This window comes from Triturus cristatus, chromosome 3_1 (genome assembly GCF_964204655.1).
Source record: "Triturus cristatus chromosome 3_1, aTriCri1.1, whole genome shotgun sequence".
Lineage (NCBI taxonomy): Eukaryota > Metazoa > Chordata > Amphibia > Caudata > Salamandridae > Triturus > Triturus cristatus.
The window spans coordinates 615,933,874-615,960,984 of record NC_140583.1 but is presented as its reverse complement, the minus strand read 5'-3'; the positions used below and the strand labels follow the sequence as shown (position 1 = coordinate 615,960,984).

The window sequence follows — 27,111 nt, the reverse complement described above, 5'->3', positions numbered from 1 at the left end:
TGGCAGGCTCCTATGCAGCACTGTTCTAATTGCATGTCTCCATTGGACTGCTCCTCTCATCAGCAGGGACGGCTCCTCCTCATAGGCGGAGGAGCGCTGCCCCACTGCTTTCTCGCAGTGCGAGAAGCAGAAACATAAAATGGTATTATGCATTTGGTTTGGTTGGGGGAGGGCGGGTGGGTGTTCCCGCTCCAGGCAGGGGAGGAGTGGCTTGGCCACTGTTGTAGGCGCTGACTGTTTGATCCGCTCCAGGGCCGACCAAACAGTCATGCACATTCTGCATTTTCTCTATGTATGGTGCATACAGCCTACATAGAGGAAATGGCCTCCCCATAAACGCATGTGGGGTCGGCGTCCCAGCCAATCAAAACACTGCCATTGCAGCATTGTGATTGGCTTAGGGGAGGAGAGGGAGGCTGCCTGTTTCCTGTAAGGCGCAGAGAGAGGAGATGGACGCGGGACCGGAGGCGAAGGTAAGTTAATTTTTTTTTTTAATTAAGGCTAACCCCTCCGCACGCGACCTCCACCCCCACCCACGAGTCATGCCGGCTGCAACTGCTCATTAGGCACTGTTAAGTGTATAATATGCACCCTACGTTTAAAATGGCACCTCAATTGGCTGAGGTTCTGCCCCAAAATCTACAGGAACAGGTTTGAATTCCAGCAGGGCCTACTTTGCCTGTCATCCTTAAAAGGACCATAATATTTGTTTTGTCCTGTAACCATAACTCCTGTCATTCAAGCGCCTGGAGGTGGTCTGTTTATTGAGTCATCCAAATGAATAGCCATTCAGTTATACATTTCAATTACAAGTATTCTGAGAGCTTTTTGTCCAAACATCCACTAAATGTTCAAAATGTGTGGCACTAAGGAACCTGTTTCTGTTTTAGAAAGCGGTTTAATTTGATGTATCTCAGTTTAATATATGCTACAGGCTACATAAAAAGGAAGGGTCATACCACCATTTTGCCAGTCAAAAGAAACCATCAACACCTCCTGGGGCTGTATTACACAGAGTGCCCCGGGGAGGTGCAATAGGCATGTGCCCCCGCTTTGTTTCGGCCCCCTTCCCTGAGCACTTTGATATTAGATAAGGGGCCGCAGTCACTTGTGTGGCCCCTTCTGTAATACAGATAGCGCAGGTGCACATGTAGTGCCAGAGCTATTGTTGGCGATCCTGTCTGCACAGTAAAACACAGAGCGACTTTGAAGCAGCCACTCCGTATTTCCCTAGAATGCGCTGCCTTAGGGAGTTTGTGGCTGCCCTGGAGGCAACACATTCATGGTAATGCGGGGAACTTTCCCTGTTTGCACCACCGCGCACATATTTAAAGGTGCACCATGGCGCAAACAGGGAAAGTGCGCTGAACATGTAATGCAGCCCCTGGTTTTGAAAACGGTGCAAGGCGTGATCTGGGTGAGACTGGGGTATTCAGGGTGGCTCGCAATTAAGGGTGGGCGACAAATTCTGTTCCGCTCGCGGAACTTGCGAAATGTCGACATTTTTGTGTTCCGCGCGGAACGCGAAAATGTCAAAACTTCCGCAATGGAACGGAGATATGCAGGGCAGGATTCATTCTGGCACGCTGCTCCTGTCATTAAACCTCAACAGGAAGCACTTACAGATATAAATAAAGCAGGTGCCCGAGTTGAAGGTCAAATTCAGTAACGCATTAATCAGCACAAAAGATTTGTGAGCACTGTGCAGGCTAGGCAGGTTCTGTCTCCTCATCTGCTGCTCTGATCGGTCTCTGGCCCTCTATAAACAAGAGGCATGTGAACTGCATGGAAGTCCCGCCCGTTTGGCCCCAGCCCACACACCAGCGGTGTGCAACGTCTTCCCGCCCTTTCCCCCACTATGATGGACAGCTCACTCGAGGGACCCCGGCGCCCGTCGGCGCGGTGGCAAAGTTACAGACACACATGGTCACGGGAGACGTGTCTTCTTACCCTTTACGCAGCTGTAGTGTAGGAAAAGCACTATACATTCACCCACCGAGGTAGCACTTACTGATTATCCAGTAGAAAGTACTCCAGTTGAGTAGAGGTATTGCACAAAACGGTAGCATCCTCATGGGTAAATATGCTGGGCAGTATTCATTCTGGCACGATGCTCCTGTCACAAAAATTAAACCTCAACAGGAAGCACTTACAGATATAAATAAAGCAGGTGCATGAGTTGAAGGTAAAATTCAGTAACGCATTAATCAGCCCAAAACAATTCCGCGTGTTCGCAGAGTTTTTTTGCCGGTTCGCGAAATTTTGCGAAAGACAATTTCGCGAATTCCGCCCACCCCTACCCTCAATGGCAGGATACATGCAGCGTGTCAGTCAGTGGGCAGCAGTAGCTCCTTTGCAGGGCCAGAGAAAAAGTTTAGTGCAGCGCTGCCTGAAAGCAAACAGATGGAAGTTGCAATCTGTAATTAAATTAGCCTTTCTCAGGGGTCATTTTCATTTAAATAAATAAGGTACTGCTCTCATTCTACGTTTCACTCATCATTTCAACAATGAAACAATAAAAAAGCATTTCACGTGGATTTATTTTTAAATAAAGAAACTCTTGCAAGTTGGCGATAAACGGTAGTCCGGAACGTTATACCTCTCCCGGGCCTTGTGCACTTCGGCCCTCGTTACTGAGCTGTGGTATGCAGCAAACGAGGGGTGTGGGGGGGGGTGGGCTGGGACTTATATTAAGGCTCAGGCTGCACTAGACATGCAAGATGGAAGATGGAAGGGCTGTGCCAGGCAGCTCAAGGGAGGAGGTGCAGCACCCATGGACAGTCTAATACTGTTCATGCAGGGCTTTGGCACTGACGTCACAGGCTCTGCCCCAGCTAAGCTTGTTTCAGCCAATATGAGAAGCTGGTTTAGGTGAGGACAGGCCAGTGATGCAAGGGGCTTAAAATTAAGTAAATAATAAGGCCAGGCCTCCTTTACTCTTAATGCACGAAAATAGATATTGGTGAATCGAGCTACTCACTGGGTGCTGGCGAGCTACCAGTAGCTCCCGATTGACCAGTTGGAGACCCTCTGTTCTTTCAATTGGTCAGTCATAAGATCCTTTTAACCAGTTGGCCCCTTGTCAATAATGAAGCATTTTCTAACTCAAGATCCTTCGCCTCCATGCTAATTGCATTATGGTCCTCTCTGCCCCACGATGTAGTCAAGTTCATCAAACATCTGGCAGGGGATGCAAAAATGTCGTTGTAGAATTATATAGAACCAGATATGATCTTGACCATTCTTATTATCACAAATAAGTTATGAAATTGGCTTTTATGAGTATCTCCCCACAGGTCATTTTGTGGCTTAGGCATGTTGGGGTGGGCATCCTAGCCGTTCTCTTTCCTCTTATGTCTTTGGGAAGGCAATGCACATTTTTAAATATTTATAATTCATCACTACTCTTGTAGATTTCCAAGAAATGTGTGAAGTCATCTTCCTGAACCCCACAAGACTGTGCCTGCTTTTGAAAGTATCGAAGTAGGAGACTTACCATTTCGTGCCTGGACGTTTTTGCAGCGTAACTGGCACTGTCAGACAATTGCCATTTTGGAAAAACCTTGAAAATCTGAATTTTTACAGAGCAGTTTCTCTCTACATTGCAGTGTTGGATTTCTTCTACAGCACCTATAGACCATCTGAGGTGGATTTAGTAACTTTATAAAAATATTACATAAGACAAGAGTGTTATCATGTTGCTGGCGTCATAAAATGGTCCACAATTGGAGTGGACCAAGGGATGTGCTTCTTCACAAGGAAATGCTTTTTTACCCCATTGAAAATGCGGCTTTAGTTGTCTGTCACAAAGAGCACTGCTACCAAACCGTTTTAGTGTGGGCTTTGGGGCTGCCCTTTGCTCATGACTGGATGTTTTTCTTGTCTATCTCAGTTCGCTGCTCTTAATTTGACGGCTTTCCTCCCTATTCTTCTGTATTCGTTCCAGCCCTGGAGCACTTAGATTTCGCCCTTACTTTTGATTGTTTCAGTGTATACTTTTACTGTTGCCGTCAGGCAACTCATTTTCTTTAAATAAAATGTGGCTTAGCACTCCATGAGATTGCATGTCCCGCTCCTTTGTTTTTCTTTTTCTCTCTTCATCTCTCTGCCTCTTACTTCCTCGAGCATGCTCATTCCTTCATTAGCCGTTGATGTAAGAACAAGCATTGAAAATGCAATAGGTCTCGCCTTTGATTAAGTTAAAGCCATTTGCTTTGCTAATGGTATTGTATAGCAAAGCAAATGGCTTTAACTTAATACCATCTGGGTTTTCAGAGCTGAAGAAATTACAACCTGTGCTTTCAAAGGTGCTGGGGCTACAGTAAATACCACTTAAACTGTAGGCGCTATAGCATTTACCACCTGGTCATTAGGTGTACGGATGCCATAGCACCAAGTCTTGTAAGCGGTACTACAGTGATAACCCGGACTCTAAGTCAGGGTATAGTGACAGTGAATGCCACCTGGACTTGCAGGCTAAATATAAATTACCACCAGGAATTTTACGTGCTGCAGCTACAGTGATTACCACCTTAGAGTTTATAGGCAGAAGCAAGCGGCATGTCTCGTGTTGTAGATGAGAGGGTGTGTTCTTCAGCAAGCACTGTTGGAAGCCTCCCTCCGCTCCCACATGAAGTAATATAAAGACATGTGCAGGGGTGATTCTATAAACAGTACGGCAGGTGCAGGTGCACCGGGGCTTAGAGTAGTAAAACAGGGGGCACACTTCACCCAAATGATGGGTAATTTTTATGGCAGATTTCTTGACGACATGCTGGTCCATTACAAACCCAAGTACGGTAACATGCCTCTACCTTGCACTTCGTACCTGTTGTAGTGAGCAGGCTGGCGGCGTAGAATAGGGCGGAAGTGTACTCCCAGTTCTCAATGTCCGAGCTGTAACCAAGCACCAAGACACCGTAATTATCTGCCTCTTCCAGAAGCTTGTCCAGGGAAGAAGATGCTTTGCAGGGGTGGTTCAGCAGGAAGCGCTGGTGGGCCTCTCAGACTGTCTGACGCAGGGCGCCCTCATGCCGCGCCTCGATGCCCATGAAGATTAGGGCACCCAGGACCAGGAACAGTAGGTAAATGGCCAACAGCAGCCAGTAATTCCAGACGCGTGGAAGCTTCGGAAGGTCCAGGGAGACCATGGCAGGGCTAGCGCCCACTGGCGGGATTCTGGGAGTGCAGGAGCTAGTCCGGGTTTAGGGTTGCTCGAAACGACCAGCCCCTGGCGGAAGGCATGAATCCCATGGTGCTTCAGTGTCAAGTTTGCGATGGGCGCTGAGGAGACACACCCTGTGCAGGCAGGCGAGGCGCATTCAGGGACCGAGGGCAGAGAGAGACACAGGAGATTAGAGCAGAGAGCTTTGTGGCGCTCGAACTCACAGCAGCGAGAGCCCGTGGAGAGGGAGAGTACTGGGCAGAGAGCCCTACCTGGGACAGAGCCTTCGGAGGAGTAGAAAGGGCAGAGACCTGACCAGAGGAGCACGCAGCACCAAGGACACACGGAGTCGCCAAAGTGCTTCCTCGTTGAACCCCTGACGTCAGGGGCCCGCCGCGCTGGGATTGGACCCAACCACGGGCATTGCCTGGTAACGAAGGGGCTCGTCTGGCAGAAGCAACGCTGGGAGTGGAGGAGGCGTCTCTTGGCAACCAGGCCTCTGCGCTTCCCCCTGTCGCCGCCGAACACCGTATCTGGAGCCGGGGAGCAGCGAAGGAAGGAAGCTGCTTACCTGGTGCCGGCGCCGACAATGGAGGCTCCCTTTCAAAGGTAATCAGAGCCGAGTCACGATGCACACTCGTGCATGGGGGCAAGTTTTTGGTCAGCGCAGTGGGGAGCGCACGCTTGCAGTCGAGTGCCATAATTATTCCTCCACGTTGGGGCAGTGATTTGCGATCTGTTAAGTGGGCCAGTTTACTCGGTCCCAACGCGCTGGTTGCCATGGCAATAGCACAAGCAAAACAAGATGGCGTCGGACTGTCCACTGTCTGTACGTACGCGTGCATGTTTACCTTTGGCTCAATGGCGAGGGCAGCCATCTTTATCCATCCGTACGAGCTTTGGCTGAATCGATTGCAAAAGGCACTCGCATGGCGTTAGTAGCGCATGTGCGCTGCTAACGCCAGGCGAGACCTAAAAATGTTGGTGCGGTGGGCAGCATGGAGGGGGAGAATCACGGGGGAGAGGGAGCGCAGGGGGAGGGGGCAGTGAGAAGGGGCTTGAATGATTTAAGAAAAAAAAAAATAAGAAAACTTACCTGCTGGTCTTCTGCTCTCCGCGCTGCTCTCGGGCTTCTCCTCTTAGCACACGCTGAAGCTCCCAGCTTCCCCTATGACCAAGCCCTATGCTGCTCTCACCATGAGAGCAGCATAGGGATTGGGCAAAGCGCACTGGTTTTGCGCTCCATCGGGAGCTTGGAGCCTGTGCCTGCTGATCTATCCACCCAGCAAAACAGCTGGGGTGGAGAGAGGTCAGTGCGCATGATGGTATGGTCAGCCTGAGACCCTCATGCACACTGACAGCAGGGCCCACAACTCCTCCTCCCCTGCTCCAGTCTTGTGGCCCCGCCCCAAGACTCAGCCGCAGGACAAAAAATGAAATGATCTGCATTAAGATCATTTTAGTTTTCGTTTGCCTTTGTAGTCAGTGGGGTGACGCTGCTCTATCATAGCGGAGGAGAAACCCCTGAATTCCTCTGGTGTTCTTTCTCTTTCTATGCACACTGTCATTTCATGTTCTCTCTCTTTCTACTGGCATTCTTTTCCTCACCTCTGCCCCTGCCATAATCCTCTGTTCTATCCCCCCCCCCCCACTGCTCTTGTGTCCTGTGTTCAAGCACCACAAACCCTGCAGCTCGTGTCTTTCACTCTGTCAGACAGATTGATTTTGCCAATGCTTGTTTGAAACTGCTTTTCCACGTACATACCTCAAAACGTTAGGTAATGGGGCAGAACATGAAGAAATCAACAGTTGATTTGTATATGTCAGTTAATTTTCAGGAAGAATGGCATTCTTATTTGTCATTTATTAACAACACTTGCCATCGTTTTGTTTTGACAAGATTTCGTACAGCATTGATCACCATCTTGCAGCCTTTCCTGAAATGGGGGTCCACCCACTAGACTCATCCGCTCGCATTTGTGATGGTCAGTCCAAGCAAAGTACCCAGCTCTTTTTATTATTCTGTAACTTTTACAAATATTTAAGGAGTTATTATCTTAAACCAATTATCCTGGCACAGAATATTAGAGGTTATAAAACATCATTGATTTATTTATTTGCACTTCAATACCCTCATGCCTGTTTTAATGTTGCACTTTCTATAAAAGGAGCTGTAAATCTCAGGAAAAGTTTGGTGTGCTAGCTGTGTACCGTAAGCTTTTTTTATGTTAATATTTTTTACCATGAATTTTGTATATTGTATTTTATACTATGACTTATCTTAACTGCATTTCATTGCATTATTTTTTATTTGATCGAGTATGTACTTTTATGGTTGTTTTATCTGCCAAATAAAGAACTGAATCGAATTTAAATTTGGTGTTCTCAGAAATGCCTTGTTGGTCTGGCTGCTGCTTGTGTAGACCAGAGTGTGACTCAGTTCTTGAATTGCAGGATTTTCGATCACTCAATTGAAGGCTTCAAACACTGGGAGTTCATGACTGTACACTGCTGGGGAGAAAAAGCTGAAGGAGAATGGACGCTGGAAATGCACGATATACCATCCCAAATACGGAATCCAGAAACACAAGGTAACATATTTTTGTATTTGGCATTTTTAGACATTACACAGGGCTCAGTATTTGTACAGTGGAAAATAACTAGCCATCAATTTGTGATCAACACTCCTCTTCTCAGGTCTCCCGTGCTCATCTCTACCAAGTTCCCTATATGAAAAGAAAGTGGTGATGGTAACTAACCTGTCACATAAATAAATGTATAACTAAGTTTGCCTCACCCAACAATTGAGCTGAATTTTTTTTTTTTTGTAAGTTGTCCAGATGTTTTAGTGGTGAAGGATTCATCTCAATTTTTGATCAGGCGTCAAAATCTCTTTAATCTTCTGATGATCCCAGTTCTATATTAAGTTAGAAATGAAAGTTTGGGATTTTGTCTGGGAATGGCTGCAGAGTTCGTATTTAGAACCCTCCAATCTAAAAGCACGAGTTACTTCTCCATAGATTGGTGTAGGACTTCCGTGTTGGCAGAAATACGATCAAGGTTCTGGCTCTGGTGCAGTTTCCTGGTGCAGGGTGCTGATTGCTTGAACGCAGCTGCTTCCATATTGAGTGAATAACTATGCCTCAGAGTTTGTCATGTATGATCATTCTTGTAGCTTGTGTTCTGCGCGTCCATTTTAGCAGCAAGGAGAATGCAGGACTATATTTTAGCTCTGTTTGTCAGGGTGTGTCCTATTACTGTGTTAAGAGCAATGCTGGTTTGCAGGCAGGTGCACTGACCTGTAACTGCACATATTTGTTAATTCTTATTTTATTGAGTGCTAATAATGTTGTTGTATTACTCCATTGTTTGCAATGTGGACAGATTCATAGCACTAATGAAATACACAAAAAAAGCAAAAAACTTGTAAAAATGAAATAGCAAGAAAATTAAAATTAAGTCACTGTCAAGTCCTCAGGTGTTGTCATGTGCCCGAGTTAGGCCTAGTAGAAAATAGTACCATTTTATATGTACACAGTTCTTTCCTTAAGTTGCCTTCCCTTTTGTCACATCGACCTTTGACATGCATTTGCATTGTGACACTTGGGTTAGTTCTAAGAAACACCGACCTTGCTGGCACAAGGAATTTCATGTGAGCACTATCACACTGTCTTGGCATTATGTGCTAGGTCCTCACATGCATGATACACATGTGTTATTATTCCGTCCACAAGGCAACACAGCTCTCTGTGGAATACAAACAATAGCGACCTGATCACAATCACGGCTCAAGGCAAGGATGCTGTTTTCTATATATAACCTTTTGTTTCCAAATACAATCAGAGGAAACACTTCTGCTGACTTAAATGGGTCCCTGCATGCTGAAGGTTTTTGCCTAGCAGCTACCGGGTATCTCCGTGAGCGGTTTCCAGTTCACACCTTAGGCACATATTTAGGATCTGCATTGTAGGAGTACACTAGATTGTTATAGTATTGTATATGTATGCCTACATAATTTGCCTCAAAGTAATGGTGTAACTTTTTGTTCTAAATGTACTGTTTTGATACCTCGCATAACTTTCCTCTTCTTCTGTCTATTGATCAGTGCAGCACATATGTTCTATGCAAGAATCGCTTTGGTTTAATAAATATTGAAAACGTCCCATTGTGTATTCTTTGTATAATTCTCTCAGAAAAAGAGAGCACAAGTGACTGAGCAAAAGTTCAAGGTCTGTCTCCACGGTTCCTGAGGGAACAGAGTAGTCATTTTCGGTGGTTGCCAAAAGTCTTCACACCCTGCCTAGGTTTAGGAGGGCTAATGGTGGCACTGTGAGCTAGCTGGTCCAAAGGACAATATATCCCGTGGGGTGCACAGAATCAGTCTGGTTACCCATCTAACATGCTCTCTTATATTTTGCCATTGGAAGCTGCCACATCAGATTAGGAACATGCTGATCAAATTGCCGAACTGGGTACTACATCCAGGAAGGAACAGGAGCAGACTTCTAAGCCTGATGGTCACATGAACATCTGAGTCCTTACACGAATCCTCTGCAAGAACCCTACCACATTGTGTCCCCCATGCTAGGTTATGACAGCAGTAAGTCTAAAACAATGGTTCACATCGGTATCATTCAGAAAGAAAATACAGTAAACAGTGACATCACTACATTCAATTCAATGCCCATATCTAAAACACAACCAAGAAGCAGTAGAGATCGAAAGTGAGATGGATGTGAATGTTTGTGTGCTTATAAAAAACAACTATGAGAAGTCCTTAAAAGATTAAACAATGAGTTATAATTTGTTTGTTATCCAGTTGTCAATGATGTTTCGATCCTCAGTCCGATATAGGGGTCTCATCAGTACATTATTGATAAAGGGACATCTGTCTTGACTAGAACATAATTGTGGTGGTTTCTGCCCTTTTGTGGATCTGTCCCCTTTTAGTGTGTTCCCCTAGTCAGGGTTCTATATAGAATAAAAAAAAATACAAAAAGAAAAGAAAAATTAAGTTTTGCTGGCAGTTGCTGGCAGAGGTTAATCCTAATCTGACGAACTGTGGGTTCCTTATTTCTAACCAAAATAAAATCTTTCTTAGTATTTGAAATTAGTTGAATCGTCTTCCTTTGAAACATCTAACGGACTACTAAATTAATGTATATGCTAGTCCATAAACCAGCTAAAGCCAACAAAACCTCAAAACAAGCCAACTGGAACACCCTAGAGCTCAAAACCACCACGTGCAACTGCTACGGACTTGAAAAACGATGGCTTGTCACTAAGTACCCCTCCATCAGAGCCTCTCACAAAGCAGCTCTCAGCAACTACCACCTGGCCATCAAGGAAGCCAAGACAGCAGCCATCACTGCCCGCATCAACATTGCGGCCAACCACATTAAGGAACTCTTCAAGATAGTCACGGAATTCTCCAACCCTACAGCCACAGAGAACACCATTGACTCCTCCCAAGAACTCTGCAACACCCTCTCGGACCACTTCCACAGCAAGATTACCACCATATACAACAACTTCGACCCCAAACCTACCACTCTCAGCCTCAACAACCTCATCCAACCAGCCGATTAATCACCACCTAGTCTTCGCTCACCGCTCAGTACACCATAACCAACATGTGGTCCATCCACTCTGGGGCACCCACCGACCACTGCCCCCACCATCTCTTCGACCTCAGAACTAAACCTATCAGCATGTAACTTACCAGCATCCTCAACACCTCCATCTCTACAGCAACCTTCCTGGACAGATATAAACACTCAGAGGTCATACCCTTCCTGAAGAAACCCTCTGCCCTACCCATCGACCTCAAACATTACTGACCGATCTCCCTTCTACTCTACCCAGCCAATAAACAGCTCACAGAATACTTGGAAAAAACAACCTACTCAGTGCCTCACAATCAGGATCCTGGGCCAACAACAGCACTGACAGTGCCTGATTGTTGCCACAGATGATGTCCGAACTCTCCTTGACCACAGAGAAACTGTGGCCCTGATCCACCTTGACCTCTCGGCTGTATTCCAAACCATCTCCCACCACACCCGCACCGACCATCCCCACAGCATTGGCCTTCAGTAAAGCACCCTCAAGTGGATCGCCTCTTTCCTAACAGGATGCACACAAAGAATCTGACTGCCTCTCTTCACCTCCACACCCAAGGACATCATTTGCACTGTATCCCAAGGACCATCCCTCAGCCCCACCCTGTTCAACATTTACATGACCCTCCTCACAGACGCCATCAGATTTCATGGACTCAACATAATATCCTACACAGACAACACTCAGCTAATCGTTTTGCTCACCGTGGACCCCGCCAACACAAAACTTCTGCAATGCCATGACCAACATAGCTAAATGGATTGGAGACAACTGCCTCAAACTCAACTGTGACGAAACAGAAGTACTGATCTTCAGGAACAACACTTCCGTATGGGAACACAGCTGGTGGGCAGCAGAACTCGGATCAACACCAACAGACCAGGCACACAACCTGGGCATTATTCTCTACAGCCAACTGACCATGAACCCACAAGTCAACAAGGTCGCCTCCTCCTGCTTTCACACCCTTAGCATGGTCTTCTGAATCTTCAGTTGGATCCCAATCCGCACCAGAAAGACCATCACGCAGGCTCTCAGCACCAGATGCCTCGACTACGGCAACACCCTCCATGCCGGAATTTCCACCCAGCTCCTCCGAAGACTCAAGACCATACAGAATAGTGCAGCCAGATTCATCCTGGACTTCCTCAAATGGACCTGCAACACCCCCACCTCAGAAACCTCCACTGGCTCCCCATCCAGAAGAGATGCCAGTTCAATATCCTCTCACATGCATTCAAAGCCTTACACAATCAAGGACCATCCTACATCAACCATCGACTGAGCTTCTATCTGCCCATAAATCACCAGCGCTCTGCCTCACTCACTCTTGCAAACACACACCCTACATCAGCCACAGCTGCAGCAGGGGTCGCTCCTTCTCCTACATCACCGCCAAGACATGGAACGACCTGCCCCGCCAACTCCGAACAGCACCCTCCCTGGCAGACTTCAGCAAGCAACTCAAGACATCCTGCCCTCCCTCTTAACCCTGGAGCTTAATTCAACCTACATTTGTTGTCCTAATAGTCTAAGCCCTCTCCACACCACTAGAGCAGAGATCACTGAAACACGCTGCCTCGTAACCAACCCCTTCATCCCATCTCTGCCCCTGACCTCTGCACATACCCCACTGTCACAACTGCTATGATGCTTTATTTGGCTCAAACCATGACACTTTTTCAATGCGGAACCACCAAACATGACCAGCAACATGGCTCCTCTCTCCTCAGCACTGCTTGTCAACCAGTTCATGGAACCCAAATCCCCGCACCTCAATCATGACTCCATCTCGATTTCCCTTCCCTTCTCCGGGTTCTCCCACCTCAGACGCACCCTAGCACCAGATGCCGCAGCACCCTCTCTTCTCCTGGCCCCTTGACCCACATCTTGCCCTCCTGTTCCTACACCATACTTAACTCCAAACTTACTGACTTCTCTCTGGAACTTCATCAATGTAAGGCTGACTTACAATGCCTAATATCCATCACCTCCGAGCTAGCTATTTATTGTTGTCCCACCAGGCCACTAGGTAAGACTAGACACTCCCTTTCCCAATCCAACTACAATCATGTGAGACCAATGTCACCTCCCACATCCAATGGGATCCCAACAACCTCATTGTCTCCTCATCTAACCTGGAGAACAATTCCCTACCCCACTGCCTCCACCTGGTCCATCAGGGTGAAAGATACTCTATCGGACAATTATATTTTTCCCCTCCCCCTCTCCCACAAATCTATACACTGTGACACTGCAGACGACTTGGGTCAAATTCAAACTATTTGGACCAATCCACACAGAGAACTTAGGCCCAATCCAAGAGCAATAAACAGTTCCAACCTCAAGCAAATTCCCATCACTCAGGCTGCCCCTGCTTTCACCATACCCCACCTGAGATATATGCTGCTCAATTTCAGCTCAGCATCTAAACACGTGGCGGATATTGCTGACCTTATCCTTACACAGGATCTCGAAGTCATAGTTCTGACTGAAACATGGCTAAATGACTACTCCACACCAACTCTCGATATTTTTGTACATCCTTGTTACGACATCATGTGATATAGACCAATCAGACCAGGTGGAGGAATCGCCTGAATTCATGACAAAAATCTCTCTACGAAGCACACTCAAAATGACACTCTCACCTCGTGTGAATACCTTGGCAACGATATCTTGAGTAATGATAGACCTAAATGCAAATTGCATGCGTTCTACCATACTCCAGGAGATAATCTCCCATTCATTGAACAAATTATGGAAATCATCACGACCAACTCCAGTCTACACTGCGCCCAGATCTTCCTTGGTGATTTCAACCTCCACTGGAACGACCCAAATGACCAAGCAGTGATTAACCTAAAAACCTTCCTAGCTGACCGTAACCTGATACAAATCTGTGACAGTCTTATCCAAAAACTGGGAGTGATCTTGGATCTAATTATCTCCAAGGCCAATTCCATTTAACTTTAATCTATTGTTCCATGTGATTGGACTGCCCACCACCGCATCACTTTCCTCATCACTGAATCAGTGTCCTCAAAAAGGCGCAAATTAAAAACCCAGACACTGGAAAAAGAGCATTCGAAACATAAACTTGAACGAACTGACATTTATGGCAACTACATCCTAACCCCACCTGAAGACATGTCAGATGTCCAAATCCTTACTATAGCCTTATAGCCCGCCGTAGCGGGCTATACCGGCTATTAAAGGCCCGCTGCAGCGTTAAAGGCCCGAGCCGAAGGCGAGGGACTTTAACAAAAGCAGCTGGACTTTAATAGCGGTATAGCCCTGCTACGAAGGGCTATAAGGCTATTAGAACATTCTGCCACTAGAGGGCAGAATGTTCTAACAAATTAAACAAAGGCTTCTCGAAGCTCGAGGGGATTTAAATCCCCTCGAGCTTCGAGAGGTTTTGTAAAACATTGGAATGTTGCTCTGCGAGCCTTTACCGGCCCGTAGAAGCATGGAGCACTCCATTGTCTACAATGGAGTGCTCCACATTCCAATGTTCTAATGTTCATTATAATAACTCAATGACAAACATTCCAGACACTATAACACCCCTCCAACTAAAAATAATGTCCACCAAAGACTCCAAGCCTTGATACAATGGTAGCCTAAACTCTGAAAGACGCAATCTTAGATTAGCTGAACGGTCATGGAGATTCTCCCCCTCGCTCGAACACCTCAAGCACTTGAGATCTCTTAGAAGCATTTACAACAAATGCGTAGGTAGCGCAAAAAACACTTCTGTAGGAAACAGCTGGACAGCACCAGGAACCGACCTAAAAAAACAGTTTGAACTTGTTAAATTGCAATCTAACAGGTAACCCATCCCTCTATCTGGGTCTAAGCTGCAGTCGAACTGCGAAGAACTTGCTGCCTTCTTCCTTTGCAAGACGAGAACAATTGAAAGTGACTTACGATCTGCGTTGGATCTCCTCACGGTGCTGTCACACATCAGATCCACCCCCCCATCCCCAGGAGCCTGAGTGTCCAGGTCTCACAACCAAAAATAATACCTCATGGAGCTCATTCAAATCCGTTGATGAAATTGCCGTAATAAAAATCCTGTCAACACTGAAACCTTCTAACCACATCAGTGATCCACTTCCTTCGAATCTCTTCAGTGAGATTAAAACCTTCCTTCTCCCAATCTGGACCAAAATATTAAACGCTTCATTACTTCAAGGTACTATACTAGACTGCCTCTAGTCTGGACAGATAACCCCCATTCTTAAACCCATGGTGGACCACACTGCTCTAAATAACGTCCGCCCTATCTCCAATGTCCCGGCGCTTTCAAAGCTCCTTGAGAAATGTGTCCATACCCATCTAAGCAATCACATTCATCAACTCAAACTCTTAGACCAATACCAATCAGCTTCTGTCAGAGCCACAGTGCTGAATCAGCCCTAACTCAAATAGTTGTTGGCGCGCGACAAATGCTTGATCAAAATTAATCCTGCCTTCTAATCCTCTTAGACCGCTCATCAGCATATGACACGGTCAAACATGACAGCCTCCTTGACTTACTGGATAGCAGGATGAGACTTTCTGTTCCTGTCCTAGACCAGTATGCCTCCTTCCTACAGAATAGATCCCAAAAACATAAAGATTAATCATTCCCTGTCCAACCCCACACTTGTCACATTAGGTGTTCCGCAGGGTTCCACGCTTTCACCCACTCTTTCACCTGTTCTGACATCATCAAACATCAATTATCACATGTACGCGGATGACACACAACTTTACCTGAAAATCACCTTCCTTGAAGATATTAGGTCTCTTAAAAGTCTACTAAAAACTCAAACTTGGTTGACCTGTAACCATCTCAAACTAAATACTCTCAAAACAGAATTCTTTTTAAATGCACCTCCCAAACATTCACTCAAATTTGCTGAATGGATAAAGAATTTAACAGCCCTCAATTGTATTCCACATGTTATCTATTCCATGAAATCATTGGGAATAACACTCAACAAGAATTTGAACTTGCAGGAGCACATCAACTCAGCCACCAGAGGAGCTAACTTCCAAATGAGCGTCTTAAGGAAAATTAAACCCTTCTTCCACTTTGATGACTTCAAGTCAGTTGTTCAAGCCCTAGTAATCTCCAGGTTGGACTATGGAAATGTAACCCTTTGTGGCCTTCCTAGATCAAAGGTGGCCCCCCTTAGGGCCTCTTTTAACTCCGCTGCAAAGCTCATTACTGATTCTAAATGCAATAACCACATAAAACCACATTTGAAATCCCTAAACTTGCTCCCTTTTGAGGCAAGAATTCAGTAAATAAATTGCCTGCATGACACACAAAGCCTTTCACTACAACACCCCGCGGTGCATTGCACAAAAACGGAACTATCTTCGTGGCCCTAAAACCTCAATAAGCACCACATCCTTACTATTGAAACCACAGAAATTTAAGAAGAAGAAAACTTACAATCGGACCTTCTCTGGCATTGCCCTGAGAATCTGGAATTTCCTACCTTCTGATATCAAAATTAACCTTTCACGTGCGTCTTTCAGAAAACAAGTTTAAAGTGCTATTGATGAACAAATGCCTGCTCTAGCTCCCAGGATATCTACTCTCCCACACCCATAATGCACAATTTCTGTACTTGCAATCTGTCGCCTGACACTATGGCCTATTCTGTTTCTCCCTTTTGGACTAGAGGGAGTTCCTAACCCCGCCTTGGTATTACTTCTTTCTGTACTGTTATTGTGACTGGTATTATTACTTATTATTGTCTGTTTTTTCTGCTTTTGTCTCCCTGATCATTTGTAAAGTGCTCGCCCTCTTAGGTCATGTTTGTGCTATATAAAACTGTAAATAAATAAGACCTGGCTGTTCGACGGAGACACAGCACCCTCAGCGCCCAGATACCACTAGGGGTGACAGTGCTGCGCTCTGCAAATGCTGATTGATTGATTGACAAATGGTGGTGCAGTAGCAAGTGATAGTGCTCACCATAGATATGCAACCCCCGTTCCCCGAGGGGTTTATCATACCCCTGAGTAAGTATCTGTTTGCATACCACTGGTGTGAACTATTACTTGTTGCTACACCACCATTTTTGGCCTAGCCTATACATTACTTTCTAGTATTACTCAACAGAACAACACAATACAATGCAATCTAACATTACAACAGCAGCACAAAAATAAACAGCTCTTGTATGCACTATATGTTTAAGCTTTAGCCCTCTTGTGACCTTAAATACTCCACTGAAAGGCAACATTTCTGAGTACCTTACCTTGAACTATGTGCTCTTTTTGTCTTTTTATATGCTATTGCCCATCTTAACCAAGAGATCTTGGCTAAGGCCTCAATATCCTTAAAATGGCACTTGATTTCCCCTTTCTCATTGCTCATTCAGCTTCCATAGTTGTGTAGGGTTTAACACTGGTTGATTGTTTTTTTTGTTGTTTTTGTTAATTTTTTTAATTAATTTTACTTAGAACAAACCCCTTTGTATATCGTTATACAGCTAGAATCAGTAGGCAGAGTCACTGTAAGAATCTGGATACAGATAAAGGACAGAAACATTCACAGTATTTAGGAACAGTGATTCCTTTTGTGTTTCGGGGAATGAAACAGGGAACCAGTGCAGACAGGCAGGAAATCGTCCTTTGCTAAAGAACCAGGCCCAAAACTACCTCCTCTCATCCGCCATCCTCCCATCGCCCACTATGGATATATTTGATGTGGTATTCATCAGGGGATCAATTGCCATCAGAAGTCTCCCATCCATTCATTAGGGTGGCACTCAGTTTTGGCCGACAGGTCCTTCAATTTAGTCATGTAGTCATCCTATTACTCCATGAGGTTACACCTCCCATCTCTAGCTCGTGCGTCAGCCTGTAATGTAAGCGCTGCTAAGGCCCAATGCACCACTTGTGTTTGCCATGCTGTGAGTGAGGATGCCGTCCCTGCTTTCCAGGACATGGCAATATGATGCTTCGCAAGGACAAGCTCCAGGCCATGGCAGCCCATCAGTTGTTCTGTCTTTTTCATTAACATCCCTGTGTTTAGAAGGCATCGAGCGGGTTCACGGTGTAGAATGGAATTCATAATAGCAGAAACACAAGAGGACATCAATTGCCAATAATCCGAGATCACTGGGCATACCTACCCCATATGAAGAAAGTCTGCAAGACCTCTTGGCATCTTGCACATTGTGTGCTCACACCTGAGTACATTTTTCCTATCCTGCTCAGGGAAATGTACATGTGATGGATATAGTTTAATTGTGTGAAGTGGATACGAACATTCCATGTAATTGATTTAATGGACTCTGGACATCTCTGCCAGGCAGCGTCCATCAGCTCTATAGACAATCTATCTTGCACCACTCTCTAAGGGTCTGGAAGCAGGGATCAGAAGGATCCCAACTCGAAGTTCCATAAATAACTGATATCGCCCATTTTGAGCTTGTTGGTGTCAGCATCAAGTCTACTGGTCCAGTCACTCTTGACAAATCTCTCTGGGAGTCCCACATTCTACCAGCCACCTCACGGAGGACTGAATACAACAGAAACTTTCCTGGACCCAGGCCGCCCCCACCATCAGGTCCTCAAGCATGTGTGGCCTACCTTCTACCACCACATCTCCACCAGTCATATATCCCACCACCATCCAGGCATTTACTGGGTGAAGTGCCGTCCGGGCCCTACATGGCGGGGGCTCCCACAGTGGCAAACTGACTTTACCATCAAGAGGTGAGCAGTATTTCTGTAGTAGGCTGTAACATTATTCTACATTACACATCTACAAATTTCTTTTTATAAAAGGGAGATTATCTTTTTATATTTGTCTTCTCCAGACTTTAGTGATCTTGAATTAATTTGCATTGGCCAGTGATAAATGAAAATCTTGGGTACCAATTGTTGCAGGCCAATCTAGTTGTAGAGCAAAAAAAACACAAAAGTGTCTTCCTTTCACTAAAGCTGTGACTAATAGGAAATATACTAGGGGAGCTGGAGATGTGATCACTCCAACTAGTATGGTTTAGGAATAATGCTATAACCTTCCTTGGAGGTGGTCAATTCGGACGTCATTTAAAGGGACTGATTCCTATCTGAGATATGAGAACCAAGACTTCCTGTACCAGTGTATGGATAGAGATGGATGTAGCACGCTATTGCATGCAATAAGGAAAGAAAGAATACATCTTATGAAAAAATCTTGCGGAAAATTACATATACATGTAAAAAAAATACATAAAAAATGTAATCTGGAGCTGAACTTCTGCCAGACAGTGAAAGAGGAGGCAGGAGATTGAAGTTTGGATGTCATTTGATCGGTGCTCCTTTTAAATATAATTGAGAAGTAAGTACACATTTACAGGCATATTAAAGCTAAGGCATAAATTATGTTCAATTGTATATAAACGTCTCAACTCAAGACATTAGGAAGCATAAACCCAACTAGAAAAGCCATTAGCCACTCTTGGGAAGAGGTAGCGCCTATGTTGCTTCCTTTGGAACCAGGAGACCTGAGTTTGAATCCTGGTCTCGTAACTTGATTGGACTTAATTGAAAATCATGCAATTTTGGGCAAAACACCTTATTGCCCTTTCCTAAGAATTTAAATATGATAAAAGGAATTATAAATATGTGATGCATGATGCAATTCAAAAGATGTAAATTCCCATTTGATGTACACAAAATCCTGAGCGAAATAATATAAGTGCTCTGCTTCTTCCCAGATAGATTTGTTCCATATAAAAACTAATGCATTCCTGTACTTTCTCAGTAAAATTAAAATGAGTTGTTACAAATTACTCTTTAAGTGCAACTGTCCTATCCAATTATTGAGCTGGGTATTGGATCAATAAAGAATTCCTAACACATCTCTTCATGTCCATAGAATGTAACACTTTGAAAAGTGAGGGCCAGATGTGTCAAGAATTGCTTTTGCGATTCTTAAATAGCGAATTTTACCTATTCACTATTTTAGAATCGAAAAATGCAATGTATGTAGGATTTGCAATTTTTTTGCGACTCTTCAATATTCCCTAAATTGCGATTCGCTATTAGGGAATGCCTTCCCATTAATATTAGGGAATGCCTTCCCATTAATTCTTATGGGCCTAGAGGCCCATAGGAATGAATGGAAAGGCATTTGCAATTTGCGATTACCAAATAGGTAATCGCAAATTGCAAATGAAATTGCAAGGGTGCCAGGGGGACATAAGGGCCCCCTGATATACCCCCAAAAAGTGTGCACATGTGGTGCACACGCATGCCCTAAGGGCATGTGTATGCGCCAATGGCACTTAGAAAAATGCAATTTTGTGCACTTTTCTCAGGATTTGCATATTACCACCAACTTGAAGTTGGTGGTAATTTGTGATTCCTTAATGCAAAGTCGCACTCTGAGAATGCTTCTTGCATTGCATTTAGGGAATCACTAATTACGATTCCCTAACTGCATTTGCAAAATAGGTAATCGCAAAAATTGCGATTACCTATTTTGCGAAATTCTTTTGGATTGACACTTTCCAAAAGGCTTTATACCGTTTGCAAACTGGCCAATTCTGCGGATCAGCCCATTTGCGAACGGTAAAACTATTGATACATATGGCCAATACAACTTAAAAACAGACTGAGGTTTTGAGGAAATGAAAAAAAATTAGAAACTCGGGCGTCGGTTAAGTGTACAAAAATAATGAGGATATTTTGCTCCCAAGAATGTATTCTACACTGCACCGTCTGTCCAAAGGATGGAAGCTGCAATTTGGAAATTACATGAGTGAGGGTTGGTGTGGTAATTTATTAAATATCAAGTCACTATTCAATATATCATAAGGGCAAGTAAAAACAGTGCTATGTAAAGGTCTGCAATTAGATGCAGTATAATTTATGGGCCCTTATACTCATATCTATTTTAGATAACCACTATGGCTCCATCCATGCCTAGCAGCACTTCAGTCAGAGTGACAATCTCGAGTGTCTGGTTTCTTTCATCCCATGGTCTACTGTCAACTAGTATATTGCGACTTTGTTGGATTAGTAGTGGATAGGGTGAAGTGCGAAAGCTTGCATTGCTTCAGTTGGATCCGGACTACAATGTTAATATTTCTGTCAGAAAGACATTTCAACTCCACAGTTGGGGTCGCTGTCTGTCAACTCCTCTTCCCGGGTTTGGAAACCGGATCCTGGAAGTTCTGCATCCTACTTGAAAGAGATGCCTTGAAACCAACTTGTTGGAAGGAACCCACTGACTCGATGTACCCTTGCATCAAGGAAAGGCTCCCTAGAAGAGGAGTGATATGAGGAGCTGTGCAGGAAGGACCCCAGTTGGCCCTCTGTAGTCCAAGGAAGGATTTGTACTGCCATGCCATGTGGTGAGGGCTTGTGTCCTTGGCCCCCCTGCATTGTGCCTGATAGCAAAGTAGTTACTCCCTTGTGAAAAGAACATACCAAACCACAACGATCCTCGCCCTTAACCTCAGCTGAAGCTCCCCGCGCTGCTGTTTCGCGACACCACACAACACCAAACGTCAACACCAAAATGGCTTGACAGTATGAAGATCCATGACCACACTTGATGGTTTTACCTCAAGACAACAAAATAACATTGCCAGTTTGGTGCTTAAAAGGACCACAACTGCTTTCAGTGGTTTCACTTCAATCTCTGATAGATTACAACTGTGAACTAGGTTGGGCTCTTCGTTGCGCCTGGTCGATAGCATTGAGCTGGGGCCAGAGAAAGATCCACAGAAGAGATTTCCCTCCAGCAGCATGTGGTCTCATCCTACCTGTGACTTTGAAGCCCCTCTTTCCCAGCTTCAGAGGCATATGGGTGCACACATTGTTGGGGCAAGCAGACCACTGCAGAACCAACAGGGGCAGGACAATGTCAGCTCCTCCTTTATGCTTGGACACACACATCTGTGCGAACCCAGACCATGACCAACAGCAGGAGGGATAGAGCCCTCAGTGGACTTCTCATAGGTACAGTATGTAATTAGGATAATGTGGGGCCAATTACTGATACTGGGACAATTGTGATTGTAATTTCTGGGTAACCATTCCATAACGAGATTAGGAGTTAGCTACACTCCCAGAGGAAAGTTAGGTGACCGTCCCTTACGGGTCCCTCAGGGACAATTTGTTATATTTTGCTTTAAATATTTCATCATGATATCTTTACATAAACACTATAGGAGTAGCCTAAGTTAGCATCAACTGACTCAGTAAAGCAGTGATTGCTCTCCATGTATATGAGTCTATTATTTTTACCTACTGCATGTTATGTATAGTATTTAGCTGGGTGTCATGATTACAGTACATTTTCATTTCAACTAGTAGCACTGGCTTATCAATACCTTATTATCTGTTATTTACTTGACTGATTTGAGTCTCAACCTCACACCACCTCTATGAATAAGTTTTGGACTGTTCTGTCTACCTACCATGACGGTCATGTGCTAAAACGCTGTGCAGTTTTGGTTCCAACAGTAAGGTAAGCACCAGAATGCCAGAGGTAAAAGGGTCTCATTGTGACCCTAGTACCACTGCCTTTCCTGGAACTCCCAACTCTCAAAAAAGTTCTAAAAGTCAGGAATTCACTATCCTTTCATTCATCGGCCAGTCTAGCTCCAATACCTAGGAACAGTAGAACCAGGTCATGCCTTAAACAGGATCCTTCCATCACCAGTCAGCATCTTGTATGGGGAAGCATGAGGTCCAGTGCTTAGTTTGTAAAACAAATAAGTCGCCAGAGGAGGCCGCCACAGTTTGCACCACACATTGCTGCTGTACTTGCTCGACTACTAACCATCACACTGCTACAAGTGTAACAATTCAGACTGTTAGAGACCGCCAAAGCTTTAAGCTTTAAGAATGGCTTGGGTGGCAGGTATTAATTGTTTTGAATGTATATTGAATTAGCTCTTTTTCTGCTTATCTTTAAATTGCACAAACAATGCCACCATGTGGCAGCTGTCATAAGTGCAGGTTATTGCAATTTAGTTCCAGTGCAGAGCACCGGAAACCACTGGCTCAGATTAAGCCCTGATGAGGACAAAGGCTAAGCCATCCATTTAAAAGGAATGGGTACTGGCCTTCCTCTCAAGGGATCACACCCAATGACACACACTCCAGGGGATTGGAGTCTTAAATAGAAAAGCCAAGAAAGAAGACTCATTTCCATCATTCATTTGCACAGTAAGTGAACCCACTGAATTTCTCATCATCCATCTGCAGAGGAAGTGACATGGCTTCCCACAGGACCTGCTTAATGGTGGCTCTAGCCCAAAGCACGCTTCAGGCTCTCCTTAGTCTCGCCAAAGGCAAGCTCATCTGCACCCCTCCGCAGCTTGACTACACCCAGCACCAGAAACCTTGGCCCTCCCTGCTACTACTGCTACAATGTAGCCCTTAACCCCGGCTCTAGCTCCCCACGCTGCTGTTTCACCACACAACACCAACAGAGCATTCTCCTGCACTTCTGCACATTTTGATGCACTTACCCACACCCAACACTCACCATGCCGACACCGACAGCCCCCAACACCCCATCCTCTCACACAGTCATGCAACAACCCATGCAACACTCTGCAATCACATGCATGCTCCTCAACACCCACTTACTCAACAAACACACCACAGGGATCTCAGACTTTCTGCGTGACAATGCCCTGGACTTACTTTTCCTCACAAAAACCTTGCTTAACCCAATAATGACACTTAACATCACCTCAGCCATCGAAATCGTGCTCTGAAATTACTAGGCACGACAGACTTCACAAGTCCAGAGACGGAATCGTCATCATTCACAAGAACGCCCTCAGCTGCACCACCTCCATGAACATGTCATCCTCCAACATGAAACACTTGTTTTTCAAGCTACTTGTCACAGCTAACTTCACTCTGAGCAGCACTCTCATGTACAGACCACTGGCACGTCACGCCAACTTTAACGAATCCCTCATGGACTTCGTCACACCACTCGTCCTTCACACTAGCAATTACATACTATTCGAAAACCTGAACATCCACCTGGTAGACCATACCAATCCCAATTCAAGAACACTTAACAAAGACCTTGGAAACATGGACTTCATCCAATGTATAAAAGAACCTACCCACATTGATGGACACCTCCTGGGCCCTATTTTCACCATCTTCAATAACATCCGGGGTCGACGAGCCCACACCAGTCTCCTGGACAAGCTTCTATACTCTTCTGCTCTACGGACTCTGACTTGCATACATCCGGAACCTTCTCCTAATTGCTCCTACTGCATAAAATGACCTGCCACTACACATAAGTGCTTCCTCATCACTTCTTGAATTCCGCCGGAAGCTTAAAACCTGGCTTTTCAAGTAGTTCCACTAGTCCCTAGGTTTGGCTAGACTCACACCTGCTCAGTACCAGGATAGTCTACTGGGTGATAGTGCTCTTTACAAATCTGGATGTATGTCGTTACAACGCACACTTTTACAACGCATGCACTTACAACGCATTTTTTACAACGCACAATCCATTACAACGCATGACATTACAACGCAGGACACTACAACGCATTTTTAAAAACTACCTTTACAACGCATTTCCATTACAACGCATACTACCTTTACAACGCACACCATTACAACGCATAATATTAAATTGCATTTAAGGTAAGTATTAGATAGTATAGGGGTAAAAATTACTATTCTAACTCCAGGGGGTGCAACAGTAGGGTAAGTGTTGGATAGTATAGGGGTAAAAATTACTATTCTAACTCCAGGGGGTGCAACAGTATTGAAAGGGTTGGATAGTATAGGGGTAAAAATTACTATTCTAACTCCAGGGGGTGCAACAGTAGGGTAAGTGTTGGATAGTATAGGGGTAAAAATTACTATTCTAACTCCAGGGGGTGCAACAGTAGGGTAAGTGTTGGATAGTATAGGGGTAAAACTTACTATTCTAACTCCAGGGGGTGCAACAGTAGGGTAAGTGTTGGATAGTATAGGGGTAAAAATTACTATTCTAACTCCAGGGGGTGCAACAGTAGGGTAAGTGTTGGATAGTATAGGGGTAAAAATTACTATTCTAACTCCAGGGGGCGCAACAGTAGAGTAAGTGTTGGATAGTATAGGGGTAAAAATTACTATTCTAACTCCAGGGGGTGCAACAGTAGGGTAAGTGTTGGATAGTATAGGGGTAAAAATTACTATTCTAACTCCAGGGGGTGCAACAGTAGGGTAAGTGTTGGATAGTATAGGGGTAAAAATTACTATTCTAACTCCAGGGGGTGCAACAGTAGAGTAAGTGTTGGATAGTATAGGGGTAAAAATTACTATTCTAACTCCAGGGGGTGCAACAGTAGGGTAAGTGTTGGATAGTATAGGGGTAAAAATTACTATATTATGCGTTGTAATGGTATGCGTTGTAATGGTAGTATGCGTTGTAATGGAATGCGTTGTAAAGGTAGTTTTTAAAAATGCGTTGTAGTGTCATGCGTTGTAATGTCATGCGTTGTAATGGATTGTGCGTTGTAAAAAATGCGTTGTAAGTGTAGTGCGTTGTAAAAGTTGCGTTGTAAAGGTTGTTCCCCTACAAATCTGTATAACATAACATACACATCCTCCTTGCCCGAGGCCCATCTTATTGTTAGGGAAAGGACTACTGAAAGATGTATGTGGGACACGGCCCTAAATAAGTGAGTAGGAGGGAGCAGGCTATAGGTAAGCAGTAGAACCAGCACAATGTATCATGCTCTCAACTTTGGGGTCTTATCTAAACTCATAGATGGAGCGTGAGGTTCGGAAAGGATATAAGGACTCGGAATAGGTGGGAAAGGAAAGCAGTGGAGGCAGGTCTGTGTATTGAGAAGACTCTCCTCTCTTCTATCCTACAGGGTGTTGACCTCAAGCCCTACCATGACCAATTGTAGGAATTTTCTTGTAACACTACTAAGAACAGGGGTTTGGGTGTGCAGGTTGTGATAAAAGAACTTGTATAAAGTGAAATCACCCCTGCTCATAAAACTGAGTAAAGAATCATAGATTGGGAATTAACCACTACCCACTGTGCTTTCTTCCTCACATAAGGATTCAATTACACTTCCGTTATAAGTGGCTAATTTCTCATTTCATGTGAAGATGGGCAAGACTGTATCAGGAGTGATGGTTTTAATGATGGGGAAGAGCATAAAGTCATCACCATATTTAGAGTTGATGATACTGGGAATGTAATGCATGACCTGCAAATCAAATCATTCTCATGAAGGTGGGTGGGCACGTGGAGTTATGTCAAGGTTGTCAGTGTAGGAATTTGTACTTTGTACTGTTAAAATAGTATGACTGATCCTTTTAATTTTCCTAATAAAGTAGTATTTTACGTTGGTGGATTTGTGTGTATTGTGGGGATGTGAGGTGGTGTTTATGCGCTGCCTGAACGCTTTTGAAAGGGCTTTGATTGTGAGCATCAGTAGTACTTTGTTGCGGTGACGTCACGTTGGTGAGCCTTGGAGGCTGCGTGGAGCACTGTCGAGGCTGATTGAGTGTGCAGATAGAAGCCAGTGTGTATGTTTATGGCACACAAAAAGTCGAGATAAAGTCTCTAAAGTTATTCGAAACACACAAACGACGGAGAGGCATACTCCCCACCATGGCGGTGCTGGTGGTATGCTTCTCCAGATTCTTGTAAATATAGTAAAACATTATTCATTCATTTCTACCCAGAATATCCTTATTAACCCATCTATATATTCAGTGTTTTTTACTCAGCATTCAGTGGACCTTCATTTGAAGACATCTTCCTCCTTACATTTCAACGCCAGTTTCCCCTCTGAATCCCTAAAAGCGTCATCCAGCAGAGCAGAAAGCAATGAATGTTTAGGCTGAACCAGCGGTTTTATGCTGAAGAACCCCATGCCAAAATTGTTTTGTTTTTTTTACATTTATTTATTGACTTTATTTAACAGTTCACAGCAGTGTACATGATTCTGTATTGTTAACATTATAGCAGTGGGAAATAATAAGCGATCAGCAAAAAGAAAGGAAAACATCACAAAGCACATGGCTAAAAAGATAAACAACAGACACAGTAGCTCCACGTCAGATAATACAGCCCAATGACTCGTACTTTGTAATGGACATCACTTCAATTGAATTCGCCATAGAACATCGGGATAGCCCACATCGACACACTGTTACTTGAGAGACACAATACGGCTCAATGATTTTTAACAACGTTCGACTCGATACCCTCCCTTAACAAAAGATACTGTTTATACAACCCCCAGGAGTTTGGGGCGGCTCTGTGGGGGCATTAGCTCACTATATGTTTCAGCCTGCGTATTGTAAAAAAATCA

General features: G+C 44.6%; 1 protein-coding gene across 4 annotated transcripts in view; it reads left to right on the top strand.

Moving 5' to 3' along the window:
* PCSK6 (proprotein convertase subtilisin/kexin type 6) overlaps positions 1–27,111 on the top strand; it is a 1,413,069-nt gene that overhangs the window by 1,140,291 nt on the left and 245,667 nt on the right. For all 4 annotated transcript variants that reach the window (XM_085644552.1, XM_085644551.1, XM_085644550.1 and 1 more), the window contains one exon: positions 7,619–7,755. In XM_085644552.1, coding sequence (XP_085500678.1) covers positions 7,619–7,755 — 137 coding nt within the window. The remainder of the gene's footprint in view (positions 1–7,618; positions 7,756–27,111) is intronic.